The sequence below is a fragment of the Dasypus novemcinctus genome, chromosome X, assembly GCF_030445035.2.
Source record: "Dasypus novemcinctus isolate mDasNov1 chromosome X, mDasNov1.1.hap2, whole genome shotgun sequence".
In the NCBI taxonomy this organism is placed as follows: Eukaryota; Metazoa; Chordata; class Mammalia; order Cingulata; family Dasypodidae; genus Dasypus; species Dasypus novemcinctus.
Window position 1 is genome coordinate 17,693,631 of NC_080704.1, and position 16,893 is coordinate 17,710,523.

The 16,893-nt window shown below is 44.8% G+C and overlaps 1 protein-coding gene across 5 annotated transcripts in view; it reads right to left on the reverse strand.

Moving 5' to 3' along the window:
- The window catches only part of CLTRN (collectrin, amino acid transport regulator), a 44,163-nt gene that overhangs the window by 14,025 nt on the left and 13,245 nt on the right, over positions 1-16,893 (reverse strand). For 3 of the 5 annotated variants that reach the window (XM_058292171.2, XM_058292169.2, XM_023583127.3), the window contains 3 exons: positions 9,423-9,479; positions 7,517-7,630; positions 4,096-4,290 (listed from right to left, as the gene is read on the reverse strand). In XM_058292171.2, coding sequence (XP_058148154.1) covers positions 4,096-4,290; positions 7,517-7,630; positions 9,423-9,479 — 366 coding nt within the window. The remainder of the gene's footprint in view (positions 1-4,095; positions 4,291-7,516; positions 7,631-9,422; positions 9,480-16,893) is intronic. The other 2 variants (XM_058292170.2, XM_004449068.5) reach the window with 1 other exon arrangement.

Sequence of the window (16,893 nt, forward strand, 5' to 3'; positions counted from 1 at the left end):
TTGTGTGTATTCACTGATTTGATCTTCTCATCATTACAATTCATTGATAAAAGATTATTTTCCTCATTTTCCATATGTGATCTGCTCAAGGTCACCTGGCTATTAAATACCAGGACCTGTGACTGTAACCTGAGACCAAGAGACTTGGTTCCATGCTCTTTTTATTTTTATTTTTTATTTATTTGTTTCTCTCCCCTTCCCCCTCCCCACCCCGGTTGTCTGTTCTCTGTGTCCATTTGCTGCGTCTTTGTCCGCTTCTGTTGTTGTCAGTGGCACAGGAATCTGTGTTTCTTTTGGTTGCGTCATCTTGCTGTGTCAGCTCTCCGTGTGTGCGGCACCATTCCTGGGCAGGCTGCACTTTCTTTCACGCTGGGCGGCTCTCCTTACAGGGTGCACTCCTTGCGCGTGGGGCTCCCCTACGCGGGAGACACCCCTGCGTGGCAGGGCACTCCTTGTGCACATCAGCACTGTGCATGGGCAGCCCCACACGGGTCAAGGAGGTCCGGGGTTTGAACCGCAGACCTCCCATGTGGTAGGCGGACGCCCTAACCACTGGGCCAAGTCCGCCACCCCCATGCTCTTTTTACTAAAATAGATACCACATCATCAACATCATCACCATTAGAACTACCATTGTCATCATTATCATCTTCTTCATCATCATCACCATCATCATCATAAAGCTAGCCAGATGACTAAGACATCTACTTCTAGGCTGAAGCTATATACAGATCTAGTCCAGACACCATTGTGAAGTAGATAAGGTGTGTCTTAGCTGCCTTTCCACATGCCCAGCTGCCTAATTGCTGCTCAAAAGTAAACAAAATCATTTTTCTTTCAACAAGTCTTTCATTTTTCCCAACTAGGTGGTAATAGAGAAGCAAATGATTTCTCCAAGGGGTTGGCAGTTGTAATGTTGTGCTGGAGCTGGCTGATAACATGTTCCCAAGGGCCAACTATAATATATTCGGGATTTTTCAGACATGACAGGAGTATTTAAACCATGAAAATCAGCAAATGCTACAAGTCAGGATTTTTGTTTGGTTTTATTCATCAGCTGGCTAATCAGTATCCCACTATTATAGTGACTATCAGAACTCATAGGATCATTTGGATTTTAAAATAGGTATTTGCTAACTAATAGAAGCCTAAGCAAAGTGTCAGTGAACCAGATAATTTTCTACAGTATGGTGGTAATATCTGGATGGAAAAGACAGTCATTCCCAGCACCTCTTAAACACAGTAATGTGTTATGTTCATCTTGGATAAGGATAATAATCCCCATTAATTTAGTGCATACTATATGCCGGGTACTTCACACACATTTAACTCATTCAGTCCACATGAAAGAAAGCCTTCTGAGAGAGTCTCCATTTTGAAGATGGAGAAACTGAGAGGCAAGGAAGTCAGGAGATTTGGTCAGTCATACTGCTAAAGGGCATAGCTGGTTTGTGAGTTTACACAATTTGGGCTCCAATGACAGCATACTTTACTCTCAGAGGCTCTGAAGAGGCAGTACAGTGTGGTTATTGACTGAGTGGAGACCAAGAACTTTTAAAGCTTTGCTTGAGAAGTTTCCTCCATACTCAGTTTAAATAAGCATATTTCTTAAATGACAAAGGCACCCTTTTGCACAGAATGGTGACTTACATGACCCTGGGACCCCTCTGATCTTAGGACTTTGAGTTTTTGTGCCTCAGCAAACTATGTTCATTATTATCTAATGTGTGGATTGAACTGTTGGATTTTTCTTTGACTGTCTTCCTCACCACTAAAGGCTTTGGGGGAAATTCTTACCTTTTTCATGACTGGAAAGGGCTTTTATCACAATTTTCAAGGCTTTCCCCACTTCAAACTGAACCCTTGCTACCTTTTTAGCAATATTTTGCCTGAGAAAAACCCACCATGGATTGTATCAAACTTAAAGCATAAGAAATCAATGTATCTTCAGAAGGTTGTCATAACTGTTCTGACTATATTTGCTAATTATTGATGCTCTCCAGGTTGCACAAGGGATTTGTTCATCTGTTTTCCTAGTTTAAGCATGAAGTGAATTTACACAGGCAAGGTTGTGACAACAGCTCCACTTCTCCCAGGCAACAGATTATGATGCTACACACCCAATTATTATATTACTGCAAAATCTGCTCAGGAGGAGATAGATAGCTGATCCTAGCACAAACTCGCTGAAAGACCAGCAAATGGCAGGACTATAAAATAATAGTAACCAGCTAACACTTATTGGGTGCTCACTGTGTGCCAGGCACCACTCGAATCACCCCACTGTATTAACTCTTTTTACCCCATCAAGTTAATCATTTATTTCTACTATACCTTGCTATTGTTGTAGAAAAGTTATCCATGTACAGAGAGCAAAGATAAATGTATCCAACTTGACTCTAGCACCACAAACAATATTCTCCCAAACTCAGTTTCCCTGATTCATGGTCTGAGCTCCTTCATATCAACAGAGTTAACAGATGATAGACAAGGGAGGAACCTAAGAGATAAATAATTTGATTCTAAGCAGTCTGTCTCCAGAGTCTGTTCTCCTAACAAATACACTATGTGTATTATTTAGGAAATTAAGAAGCAGAGAGAAAGTGAATTCACTAAGGTTATGATTGTTAGAAACCATGGAATCAAAGCACCTCAGAATTAATACAAAACTTAAAAAAATACTTAATACAGGTATTAAAATCTTACAAGAGGATATTTCTTAATATTCTCAAAATAAAAGACCAAGCCAAATAAACAAACACTTTGCATCAATGCTCCTTGCATTACACGGCATGCCACAATCACCAAGAAAAGCAAGCAAATATAACTTGATCCTAATCTTTGGGTTTATTTTTTAAACTAGACAGAAACCACACTTATTACATAGTATTTCACTTAGCAATTGTGAAGAAAATTACAAAGCCCAAGACTGAAAATGATTACCTTCTGCTGAAATACATGGAAACATATGGAAAGTAATAAGCCTCAGGAGAAGCATTTAGTCATGCACATACTTGGCCAAACACATCCCACATGCATAGTGTGGGTACCAGCCTTTTTGAAAACCACCTCATGCCTCTGATTCCACTTGCCAGAATTTCCCTTCCTCAGTATCAGAAGAGAAGGTTTAGACGTATCAAAGTGTTTACTGAAGAGTTGGAGACTCTCCCCATGGCTCCTCTGGATCAGAGGTCCTGGTAAAGACAATTGATTTCTCCTTTCATCTTGCTGAGAAATCTCCTCTCCTCTAGCCCCATTACTTTAGTAAACTTTCCCACTGGCCCAAAAGTCCCTCTTGGAGTAATATTAATAATTCAGACATCAGAGTTTGCACATGGCTCCAGAATCCAGGTAAATGAACTCAAGAAGTAGGAATCCATATGTAAATAGTTAAGCAAGAAGCTCTCAAACTTTAAGTGAATTAGAATAACCTGGATATTCATTATAGTACACCTTCTTCAGAGATCTAATTTAGTGGATCTATAGTAAGGCCAGGGAACCCACACCTTAAACAAGTATTCCAGGTGAATCTTGATGCAGGGAGTTGATTCAAAAGACACTTTGAGGAACATGGCTCCATATACTATCATAGGCACAAGAGTGACGAAGGTCCATCAATGAGAGGAAGCAGCAGGGTATCTGGGGCAAGATGGCGGCTTGCAGGCACTGGGCCAAAAAAAGGCAGGCCAAGGTGGGGAGATGGAAAGAACTGTGGAACCGCTGGCATTTAGATGTGGATGATTACCAGAGTTGAACTCTGCCTACTCGAAAAGTCTGCTTAGGATATCTCTGTGTATCCAGCTACGAAATCACAACACAGATATTAAAAATTAAATCTAGATACAAAACATACACATGGTATAGAGTAGAGAGAAAGATGGCAATGGAGGGAGTCACAATTACGTAAGGGACATAGCACTCTAACCAGTATCTAAAAACAAGAGCAAAAGTGACAGTTTGAAAAATCAACAATTTTCTTTAAAGTTTCAGATTTAAGGTATTATCTTCAGCCAAGGGGAAACCCTGTCATTATCTGACCAAGTCATGAGAAAATACGGAAAAAGCTCTTTAAATCACTCCATGTAAAAATCTTACCTTCTACGTTGGCGAATCCCTGATAAAACCAGTAGCATGACTGCAACTATGACGATACAAAATATCACACCAAAGATGATAATCCAGATGGGCACAGATGAGTCAGTGGGTGGTGCAAGAGTGGAAGGAATTTTTAAAAATTCCAGAGTCTGGTCATTCAAAAAGAAAGCATTGTTGATCCGGTTCCTATTCATTCTAAAGGACAATGATGATTAAAAACAAACCAGAAAAACCTAGTATTAGAATCAGAAAGTACAGACCCATCCTTCCATATTACAAATAGCTCTATTAAACAGAGCATCCCCCTAGCATGAGACTTTGGGTTGACTAGAAAGTTTGCTGAGGACAATTGTGCTGAGGTTTTCTTCCCTGCCCCCCACCCTTGTGGCTTTTTTGCTTGCTGTCTGCTTTCTGTGTTCATTCACTGTGCGTTCTTCTGTGTATTTTTTATTTTTTTATTTCCTCCCCACACCTTGCAGCTTGCTTGCTGTCTGCTCTCTCTGTCTATTTGTTGCATGTTCTTCTGCATTTTTGCTTGTCTCCCTTTTTTTTGTTGCATCACCTTGCTGAGTTGGCTCTCCATGGTGCTTGTGGGCTGGGCAGCACTCTGCAGCGCTTGCAGGCTGGCGTCTCTCCACAGCGTGTAGGCGAGCCTGCCTTCACAAGGAGTCCCCAGGATGTGAACCCAGGGCCTCCCATATGGTAGACGGAAGCCCAACTGATTGAGCCACAGCCGCTTCCCTGATGTTTTTTTTTTTAATACGGTGCAATGCTGGCTGCCAAATACATGCTAGTCTATATGCTCCTGCCAGCCATTGTTGCAAATATCCTAGAAGTAACCGGAAGTCCTGAGCTTTGAGTTCTGCCCACCATGTTTTATCTCCTGAGAGATAGCTTCTAGATTAGAATGACAGAACTCCATTTAAGGTAGTTTGCACAAACATAAATACCGAAAGCCTGAAAAGATAAAATTATACGTCAAAAGTGGATGATAAATGTGAAAAGAAAACTGGGACCAGAAAAGAAAACAGATTTTCATTAATTCAATCAACATTTGCAGAAAACTTACTAGGGTACCAGATATTGTGCTAGGTGCTAGAGATATGACTTGAAATAAAGATGTCAAGGAGCTTACAGTCTAGAGGGGTGGTAGAGCAGTACATCCACATTCACAGTGCAGTGCAAATGTTCTGGGAAAGAGGCAAATATGGGCACAATGGGAGCACAGGGGAGGGGCAAGTACAGTGTGGTGAGAAGTCCGAGCTGCTTTCCTGAGGAGGCAACTTCTGAACTATGTTTTGAGGGGCAAACAGTTCTTTAGACAAAAGTGCGTAGGAAGGGTGTTCTAGGGCCATGAACAACAATAATCAGAGGAATGGAGATATGACATAGTATGACTTGTTCAGCAAACTACAAGTAGTTCCATATGACTAAAGTAAATGATGGTTTAGGAGTCCAAAGGTCTACAGAAATATAAAGGTTAATGTGTTACTTGAACATCTGCATTTTTGGTGCTAGTAGTAAAGGAGGGATGGCACCAAAGACTTATTTGACTGTTCCCAAATGAGTGAATCTCTAACTGGAATTTGAAAACTAAATGAAGAGATTTCTTGGAGATATTTCACGGCCTTTACTGAACTCATACTACCCAAGCTGGCTTCAGAGACTTCTAGAGCAGTGTTGGCCAACAGAAATATAATGTGAGGCACATGCGTTACATTAAAAAAGTAAAGAGAAACAGGTGAAATTAATTTTCATAATATATTTTATTTAGCCCAGTATACCTGAGAAAATATAAGTTTAACATATAATCAATATTTTTAAAATTACTGAGATATTCAATATTTTATTTTATTCTAAATCTTGGAAATATGATGTGTGCTTTGCTCTTACAGCACATCTCATTTTGGACTGGTCACATGTCAAGGGCTCTATTGCTACATGTGGTTGGAGGTGACCATAGTGGACAGTGCAGGCCTGGAGCCTGATAACAATGGCTTTAGAATCTCTGAAGACTCAGCACTAGGCTATCAGTGAAGATCCCCATTAGCAAATAAAAATCTATACTAAGAAATGTGCTCATTCATGGATGTGAAGGAGAATCCCAGTCAGATAATCCACAGCAAAAAAGGACAGTTTAAAAGTAATTTTTATCGAGCTATGAAATGTTTTTTCTGTTTTTATGACTGAATTTTGATAATCTGGGAACACCAACCTTTCCACAAAATAAATTAACCTGACTGCTGGGGTTTACCTCAAGGGAAAATGAAAAGCTGCTCTACATTCTCATTCTACCTGGTTAATCCTCTGCTGCTTTCTCACTCCAGGCTGGGAATGGACTCCAGCCCCTCTCGGGCTAATTGGAAGTCCTAGCTCAAGTACAGACTAAATCCCCATTCACCACTGCAATCTCCAATTGGAGTCAATCACCATGGAGATCCTGCAACGAAATTCAGCACTGATTTAAGCCAGGCCCTCACAACAGAGCTGCAACAGGGAGCTCATTTCCTATACACGTGTGGTTCCTTGAATTCTTCTTTGAACTGGTTTTAACATCTTACTAGTTCCCTCATTATTTAATGAGATAAACTTTTTGATACATGCTTACTTTCAGTCTGTATGAGTCATGATTTTGCCTTTTTTGTTTAAAAAAAAGGTATCCTTTAAAAGGTAAAGACTGTACATTGACTGAAAAAAGGCAAGAAGTTGAGACCCAAAATACATGAATTTTGGGGGGGTTTTGAATAAAAGTTAAAGGTAAGATGTGTCCCTTTAAACTCATTACATTTATTAACTTATTTGGTCTTCTCAACAACTCTGAGAGGTCCTGTGATTATCCCCGCTCTACAGAGGGTAAGAGGAAAACACAATGGGGTGAGTGATTGGACAGCATTCTTATAAGTTAGGAAGAGGCAAAGTCAGCACGAGAAAGTGTGGCATTCTGGCTCCAGTGTCCATGTGATGAACCATCATGCAATCGTGTCATACAAGGTGTTCTTACCAAAAGAAGACAGAACTAAACATTCCTGGCTAATAATTAAACCAGGCTTCCTCGACCACAGCACTACTGACACGTGCCAAACAATTACGTGCTGGAGAGGGCAGTCCTGTGCAAGAGAGCAGGGTTAGCAGCATCCCTGGCCTCTGTCCACTCAAAGCTGGTGGCACCCCCTAGCTGTGAACATCAAAAAGTTTCCAGACATTTCGTTAGTTGATTTTATGTCTCCAGATGTTGCCAAATGTCTCCTTGAAGGCAAAACTGACTAGGGATGAGAACCACTGATCCACGCTACTCTCTAATATCAACCAATGAAATGAAATCCTTGACTTCTTGATAAATGAATTATGTGAGAAGAAGGGAAGAAACACAACTTTTTCCAAACCTATGGGAGACAGAGAAGGCATATTTAGTGGGGATTACCTTATGGCTGATTCTACCTCCACAGCAGGAAGGGTGTAGTTTTTCAAAGGATCTGTAACCACAAACCAGAATGACACCCGCTGGGTTACATTGCAAAGGAGGACATGGGAAATTCTGCAGGCAATGGGAAGAAAAATACATTATAAGAAAAGCAGCCCAAAGGGTATTAGACAATCCACTCTGAAGTTACTATCATCTTAAGAGGCATCTCAGCTATAAAAGTCATTATTATGAAATGTCTAAGAAAATTGTACCATCGTAATTTCCTTCATTTGCAAAATCATAAACTTGGGGATCATTCCTTAAAAAAGGAATCTGTCTCCAAAATGAAAACAGTTAAGTGAGCAGATAGAGCTAGAGATCTCATTCCCTATCACCCACTGGCTGACTGCACATCTCTTTCCCATCACTGGCCTCAAAAGTCTCTTCTTTCTTTTTATTTAAAAATCAATTTTATTGATATACATTAATAAAGCATAAATTCATGTAGTGTACAATCAGTAGTATTCAGTATATTCACATAGTTGTGCATTCATCACTTCAATCATTTTTAGAGCATTTTCATTATTCCAATAATAAAAATAATTTACCTCTCAGTCTCTCTATGCTTCCCCTGACATACACAGCAGCTATTCTGTTTCCATCTCTCTAGTTTATTTGTATTTATATTTTGTAAAAAGTCTTAGATATGCAGTATCTCCCATATTTGTATTCTAAATGAGGTATTATTATGTTACACAGTCCCAGGTGACAGTTTTTAGCTTTCCTTCTAGTAATATACATGAACTTAGACTTTCCCTTTCAACCATTATCATAGCCATATAATAGCACTGCTAATTACAAAGATCATGAGGTGCTTTCACCATTTCTATTCTTTTGCAAAGATTTATCACAGATTCACCCTCAGAAAAGCCTCTTCTTGATGCATCCTCATTAAGATCTTTTGATGGGAAGCTGACTTGGCCCAGTGGTTAGGGTGTCTGTCTACCACATGGGAGGTCCAAGGTTCAAACCCCGGGCCTCCTTGACCCATGTGAAGCTGGCCCATGTGCAGTGCTGATGTGTGCAAGGAGTGCCGTACCACACAGGGATGTCCCCCAAGTAGGGGAGCCACACACACATGGAGTGCGTCCCGTAAGGAGAGCCGCCCAGCAAGAAAGAAAGTGCAGCCTGCCCAGGAATGGCGCCACCCACACAGAGAGCTGACACAGCAAGATGACGCAACCAAAAGAAACGCAGATTCCCGTCTGTGCCGCTGACAACAACAGAGGCAGACAAAGAAGACGCAGCAAATAGACACAGAGAACAGACAACCGGGGTGGGGAGGAAGGGGAGAGAAATAAATAAATAAATCTTTAAAAAAAAAATCTTTTGAGTGTCCTCACCATTCACTATCCCCCTTTCGGATCCTAACAGAACCTGCTGAGGGATGTTGGATTTGATACTTACTTTGGGAACCTCTACTTTCTGTCCCTCCCTCTCCCAGCACTGGGGTGGGCCCAGAAGGTGCCCCTGCATCAGCTTTTGAAAGAAAAGTTCTCAGGAACAGTTTCTTTCACATCACCTTCAAAAGACCCCCAAACTTGAGCGCTGCAGTCAATTACCCTGCTGGTTTTGGTCCCTGGTTTCCGTGATCAGATATGTCCCATCTATTCGTGGAAGGTGTGGCTTACACTACTCCAGGATTACCTGAAGCCGCGGAAGGAGAGATCTTGCATTAGTGTTCAGCAAGCAGGGGCTCTAGATATGTAGGAAAGCTGACATGTATAGGACAGTCCACATACAACCCACCCTGCTAGGAGAACACAAACAAGGACACCGTTCATTATTTCCTTGAGACCTCAACTGCAAAACGTATAGTGGATGTTAGAAAGAAAGCTGCACCTGTAAGAGAACAAAAGCTCACCCGATTGTGGAGGAGAAAAGAACTTCAGTAACAAACTTGCAAGAACTGCTGTGCCACCTGGATAACATGGCCGGTGGGCCAAACACAAGAAACAGTGATAGTTAAAACCTAAAGCAAACAGCAGGTCCTCCCCGGTTCCCCACTGACTGGGTACTTCAGGGGTTACAGCCTATCCAAGAGGTCTAAAATTTACAGGTTCCCACTCTGGGTCTCCGCTCCCCTGTTCCCTACAATCCAGCCACTCAGTGTCACTTTCACTCGTGGCCCTGCTTTTCAAATCCCGAGGCGCTTTCACGATTGCCCCCTACCCCCCCCCCCTTGGCCCCACCCTGCTCCAACTGGGGCGCCAGCTCTGGCTTTCGCTTTATGGGAAATGAAACTGAACCCTCTACCTGTAGTGGACGACCACTCTACAAGCATGAAACATGCACGGCACAGAACCCTCTCCCAGAACCTCGGAGACCCGCAGGCGCAGAGCTGGCTGCACCAGTCCTCCAGATCAGGCGCTCTCCGCCAGTGGGCGCTGCACAGGCGCCTGCAGGGTCACGCGCCCCCTCTGCTCCCTTGACCCCGGCGACGCCGCCCAGCGTCCCCACGCCCCGCACAGCGTCCCCACGCCCCGACGCCAACCGGCCCGGGCCTCGTGCTCTTGGCCCCTGGCGCCGGCGCACGTTGGCAGCGCCTGGCAGCAGAGTCCCCACTCCAGGCTCCGAGCTCGCTGCCCTGCAGGATGGGCAACTACCTGAGCAGCTACCTGCACAAGCCAGAGCCCGCGCCCCAGCCCGAGCCTGAGCCCGCGCCGCCGCCCCCGGCCCCGCAGCCCCTGGCCCCGCAGCCTCCGGCCCCGCCGCCCCCAGCCCCAAAGCCCCGGGCCCCACTGCGCCCTACCCCGCTCCCCGGGATCCCGCAGGAAGACGAGTGCAGCAGTCTGCGGAGAGTGCTGGGCCCCACTGCGGGGAGGCTCTTTCCCCGCTCGCTGCCCCCGCAGGCCCTCATGGGGCCGGGGCTCTGCAGGGTCTGGGACACTTACAAGGAGCGGTGGGTTTGGGCCGCCCAGAACCCCCAGTGGAGCCCGAGCCCTGGTACCGTCCAAAACGCCCCCTCTGAGCGCAGAGGGGGCCCAGTTGAGACGTGCCCAGTCCCTGGGGAGCGCCCAGAGCCCTGTGCCAAGGAGCCCGGGCTGAGGGCTCTCAGCCGCCCCAAGAAGTACAAGAGGAGGTTTGACGGGCCCCTCTGGTTGGCGAGCCAGGCCAAGAGGAGGAGCAGCAGCCCAGGAGCCAGGCCGTCTGCCTTCCAGCCCGTGGTGAGGAACGGAGTGGTCCCTTCCGTCGTGCCCAGACCCGGGCCTCTGCACAGAAGAGCCCGCGCTGGGAGGGAGAACGTCGACAGGAACTCTGGGCCCGGGCCTGCCGTCCAGCCCTGGCTCGCTGCTGCCCGGCCTGCTGCGGCGCCGGGGCCAGCCCAGGGCCCTGGGGCCTCCGCAGGGGCGCTGGGCCGAGATGTAGCCTGCCCGGGGCCGAGATGCAGCCTTCCCGGGGCCTCGGGCCTTTCTGCGGGGCACAGCCGTGGCGCCAGGAGGGTCCTTGCGCCCCAGTGCCCCCAGCCTCCTGGCGCCGCTGGCTGCTAAAAGCCAGTGGCCCGAGACTCGAGCCCGCCTTGGCTTTCAGCATTCTGCCCCCGCTTCTTCCCCAACATGGGACTCTGACAGCACAGATCACCCTCCTCCCGCCCCAGCTGGCAGGTCTGCCAAGACCCAGACCCAACTGTCCTGGCCCTGAACAGCCCACACTGGACAGAGGACCTGGGTGTCAAGGCCCTTGCTTCCCCCTCCCGCCCATTGCTCCCTCTTGACCCTGGAAACAGATGTCCAGGAAGACATGCTTACTTTTCCACCTCCTTTTTTTGCCCAGTTTCTAAGTTAAAATGTGGTTCTTAATAAAAATAATAATAGCAAAGCAGCTTTATTATTTCGATTGTCATTTTTTTTTTTCTTTCAAAGTCTCAGATTTCATCTACAACAAGATTTCCAAATCTAGACAGTATTTACATGTTGGGCCAATTAATTCTCTTTTGTAGGGCTGGACTGGGCTTGGGTTTGTAAGGAAAGGGTTAAGTTTAATTTTCATATAAAGGGGAAGCCAGAGCTGGCTCTGCAGTTGGAGGAGGGAGGGAAAGGGGTTCTAGAGGCTTTGGCGCCAAGAATTTGAAAAGAGCCAAAGCAAGGAGGGGGCCAAAGTAAGAGGGCCAATGGTGAGAGGTGAGGGTGGGTCCCAAGGCAAGGGGGCCAATGATAAGTGAGGGCAGGGCCAAAGCAAGGGGGCCAATGGTGAAATGCGTGGGCAGGGCCAAAGCAAAAGGGGGGCCGAATTTGAAAAGCGGTGCCAGGAGTGAAAGCAGTGCCAAGCCCTCGCAGCCCACAGGAATGTAGGGAATGTGAGAGCAGCGACTCAGAGTGGGAACGGGGTAAGTCAGTTTGATCTCTAGGGTAGGCTGTAACCCCTGAAGTCCCCGATGAATGGGGAACAGGGAAGGACCTGTTAGGTTTAGGGTATAAATGTCTGTTTCTTGCTGTTTGGTGAACTGGCCATGTTATCCAGGTTACACACCCATTCTTGTAAGATCCTTAATAAAATCCTTTCCTCTTCCACAATCAGGTAAGCTTTTGTTCTCTTACAGGTGCAGCTTTCTTTCTAACAACTTTAGGGGCTCATCCAGGATCTTAAGCTTCAGAGGGGGCCCCTGGTGTAGACGAGGGGAAGGCAAACCCCACTCCTTGAGCAGTCTCAGTCTCTGCCGTTGGGGGCCCACCTTTGACAGCTGGAAGGACCCAAGACAGACACTTAGATCTGTCAATTGTGGGTTGGAAAGGGGAAGGGAAAACCTGCCTCTCAGTGACCAGGCAACCCTGTGCACGGGCCAAGGCAAGAAATGGGACTATTAAGTATTGCCTTGGCGGTGGGGAAATTCTGAGTCTGGGCTTGAAAGAAACCCACAGAAGACTCAGAATGCAGAATAGAGGCAGTTGGTTGAAGGGGGAGGGGCTATCTATAAGATCCTCCTGGGGCCTTCCACCAGATAGTCCATTACGGAAGATGTTGGAACATTGAACCTATAAATGATCAGACCATGGGAAAGGAAATGACCACCCAATGTATTCTGGCCAAAATATGGGCAGATGAGGATTGGCTCTGTGCCAACATTGCTTTCATTACTCTTTTTGTGTTTCTCTGTTCAGTGCATGTTTTAATACCTCTAGGTGGTAATAGTAAATTGACAGATGAAAATTCATAAAAGCACTCTAATTTAAATGGCTAAAGATCAAAAGAGAACTTATATTGATAAAGTATGGAAATCTTTGAAATGCCTAAATTGAGATGAATAGTTGATTTTTTTTCACAGAACAGAATGAGGGATATGAGACGTAATTAGATATAGAAAGACATAAAAGGTCTGTGGGAGTGCTGACAAAAATTTGCTAAGTTTGTTTAAAGGAATGTATTTTTTCCTAGGATACGATAGGCGGTTTTCGTAACATCAGAACAGCAGTATGTAGAACAAAACTTGAATGCACGCGGCAAGTTGTGGAAGGTATTGTAAAAGATAGCATTTAGTAAGGGAATGTGTTTTGTGAAGGCGCAATTTCTCTTGAGATGAAACAACTATTGTCTATGTGGTTATGGATAATTAGAAGAAATTTGTAGAAGCAATGTTTCAACTGAAATATTTGAATGGCTAATTCCAGTAAGTCATTACTAAGGAGAAACTGAATAGATTTTAAAACAAAAGTAGCTTCAAAACAGGAAAACTGTCAGAGGCCATGGCAATCTGCATATGAAAGTGGTGGTAAAGGAAGATAATCTTGATTCCAATGTGCATCCGTATTGCTGAAGTAAAATACTGGTTAATTAATGTGATCGTGGTGAAGGTCTACTAGTAAAAAGCTCCGTGGTGCTGAAGGGCACTATGCACCAGGCCAGTGGAATACTGGAGCCTACCTTCCTAGCTTCTCTCTAGGGCCAACAGTGCTGCAGCATGCCCGTTGTGTGAAGGACAGGCTAAGTAGAGCAGTGATTACCAGAGTGCTGTGAGTAGAACTTAAACATAATTGGCATTATGGCCCACTCCCATGTAGAGAAAACTTGTATGGTGTTGCAAACCTGGAGCTTAGATCTATTAATTGCAACTCAAAAAGAAACATACGTTCATTACTGCATTGCTTGGTATTAAGTACCATACCTGTACCTCTCCTAACTAGATATATGCTTGATAATTATGGTGATACCTTTTCTAGATAATATGTAGAGGGATACTGAACATGTTAAAAGGTCCTGGTAAACTTCATTTTCTAAATAGTTAATGAACAATTCTCCCTCCTAGCTCTTATTCTAAAACCTGTTCAAATCATATCCTGGGGAGGAGTGGCAAACCCACATGCCATCATGTCAGGGCTAAGCATTTTCCCACCAGGAAGGAAACAGCAAACAAAGTGGCTGGGATCCACTTCAGCTTAACCCCTTCAAGAGAGCCTATGGGTAACCTTTCCTCCCCTAGGACCTGATGAAAACCTGCAAAATAAAGCCCATCGACTTTGAGAAGATGCAGGCTTTAGGCACCTGGCCTTTTCTATTTTTGTGGCCCTTTTCTATTTCAGTGAAACCCTATATCCTCAAAATTCTAATTAAGTTTATTTCTTCCATCTTGTTAACCATAGAGGGATTTCAACAAGTTTCATCCAGGGTGCCACAGTCATCTTCCTCCAACCATGATAGAATAGCAGGAGGGTTTTACACCTTGTCAGGTAAGGCCTACTGCCCCTAACCAGTGGGAAACAGTTACAAATAATGACCATTGTCCTTCAGCACTCCTGTAAGGATGAAGGTGTAAGCTCTCAGGTGGAGACAGAGGCTTTAGAGGGGCTCAAACGGGCACTGGTGTAGGCCCCTGTTCTAGCCCTCCCTTCCCTTAAAGAGGCTAGGGAAGCCTCCCTTAGTTCCCCTTTGAAGTCGATGATCCTGATATTGAAGATCTCTGTGTACTTGTGTGGGAGTTTCATTGGCAAGCTCTAGAGAGTCGCTTGAAAATGATCCCTAAACCTGACATTATGTTGGGCTTTGCTTTTCAGGAAGTTTTGGATCACAGAGTGGTTCAACAATGGCAGCGGAGGAATATTGGTATGGGATGTTATTGACAGGCAATATATGGTTGACAGGGAGTTATACAGGGCATACATCCAGGGTTCATGGTAATGTTTGGATATACTCATAGTGGAAACAATTAAAAACAACAGCTGGGGGGGGGTACTGGGTTTCTGGCCGGAGGTGCTCTGTTGTGGTCCCTAGGGGAGCAGCAGCAGTACCCCAGGTGCAACGGTAAGAACCAGGAAGGAATGAGGGTCCAATAGTGAGACCCTGATACCAATGACTGTGCTTGTGAGCCTATACACCTGAAATAAGAACAAGGCCTAGAGCAGCACTGTGCCTGGGAGTTTCCTCCTGACAGCCTTCATGTTACTCAAATGCGTCCAGTCTCAAAGCCAAACTCAGCATGTAGATGCAGTGCATTCCCCCCAGCATGGGACATGACACCTGGGGATGAGCCTCCCTGGCACCGAGGGATCACTACCAAATACCAGCTGATGATGCAACTAGAAAATGACCTTGAATTAAAGGTTCAATGCGGACCAGCAGAATATCCCTGTCTACATATAATAACAGGAGTTTAAAATGCTGTTTGACCTAATATAAGGGAGAAATGAGTTTATATGGCTATGAGTCTCTAAAAAAGAATCTGGAGGTTGTCAGAAGGATTGCCCTTATGCACACCTGAGCAGAGTCTCAGAGACAGATAAAGTAGATACAACCCCAGGTACTGGTTCTTTTGAGGGATAAAGAGACCCACGGGTTCTATGGTCATGGCAGATGGGGTTCACTGCCATGTCAATTGGCCCTTCTTTGGAGCTGGTGTTTCTGCGTGATGGAACTGGACTCAGATGGGATCTCTTTTCACAAGCCTTTCATGCTACTTTACTGGAATTGTAGTTGGTGCTGGGGTTTAAGAGATATCTAGGGGATTTGAATCTCTGGACTGACAATATGATAGCCATGCCCTGAACCTCAACAGACTTCAACTCCTACACTCTGATTTATTGGACTTACCCCACTCAGCTAACATGGAGTTGAAGAATGTCAACCACCACACCATGAAGCCTAGAGTGCCACAACTGAAAGCAGGATTGCATCCAGTATCCATGTGGGATCTAAGCCCCCTCTTGACATGGAAGTGCAATGGACACAACCAATCCAATGTCCACAGAGAAAATGTGGCATTGGTGTGGGAAAAGTGGCCATGGTGGCTGCTGGGTGTGGGGAATGGGAGAAAGAGATGAGATGTGGAGGCGTTTTCGGGACTTGGAGTTGTCCTGGGTGGTGCTTCACGGACAATTACGGGACACTGTAGATCTCCCCAGGGCCCACTGGATGGAACGTGGGAGAGTATGGGCTATGATGTGGACCATTGACCATGAGGTGCAGCGATGCCCAGAGATGTACTTACCAAATGCAATGGATGTGTCATGATGATGGGAGAGAGTGTTGCTGTGGGGGGAGTGGGGGGTGGGGGCGGTGGGGTTGAATGGGACTTCATATTTTTTGAATGTAATATTTTTTAAAAAATGAATAAAAAAAAGAAAAGAAAATGATCCCTAGAACTGAATTCGCCTACCAGAAACTCTCTTGTGTGCATACAAAGCAAGATACTGCTGAGGACGTCCTCAGCAGTGCTAGGACATCATAAAAAGGACATCGGAACAACTGAAATGTCTATTAGCTGGGGAATAGATTAAATAAGGTCTATGCTATCAAGGGAATACTATTCTACATATAAAAGGAGTGAACTGGCCTAGGGTTTCTCAATGTCTGTCCTACTGACAGGTGGGGGCAGGATAATTCTCTGTTGTGAGGGCTGCCCTGTGAATTGTGGGATGTTTAGCAGCATCTGTGGCCTCTACCCACGACATATCACTAGGACCGCCTCTAGTAGTGACAATCAAAAATGTCTCCAGGCATTGCCAAATATCCCCTGGAGAGCTAAATCACCCCCTATTGGATACAAATGAAGTAGAGCTACATTTTTTAAAAATCTCACAAATATACTTTTTGTTTTTTTGATAGAAAAAGATTGGAAATAGTATTAGGTGTAGCACAATGCCATTTATATAAATGAAACAAATACAAATATTATTTCTATTAGTGGAGGCTAAAAGCTAGGTAAGAGGTCATTTGGAATCTGCATGTATTACTCTTTCCATCCAAAGCATCATTTAATACTGTTCCAACATGAATCTCGTGGTAAAAACACTTCAATAAAGTCAAAGAATACAGTTGCAAACAAAGGAAATTTCCTTCTCCCATGAGCTTGCTTTCTAAGGGGATGAAGGATGCAGACAGAAGATAAAAAAGTAATTAAAAATATA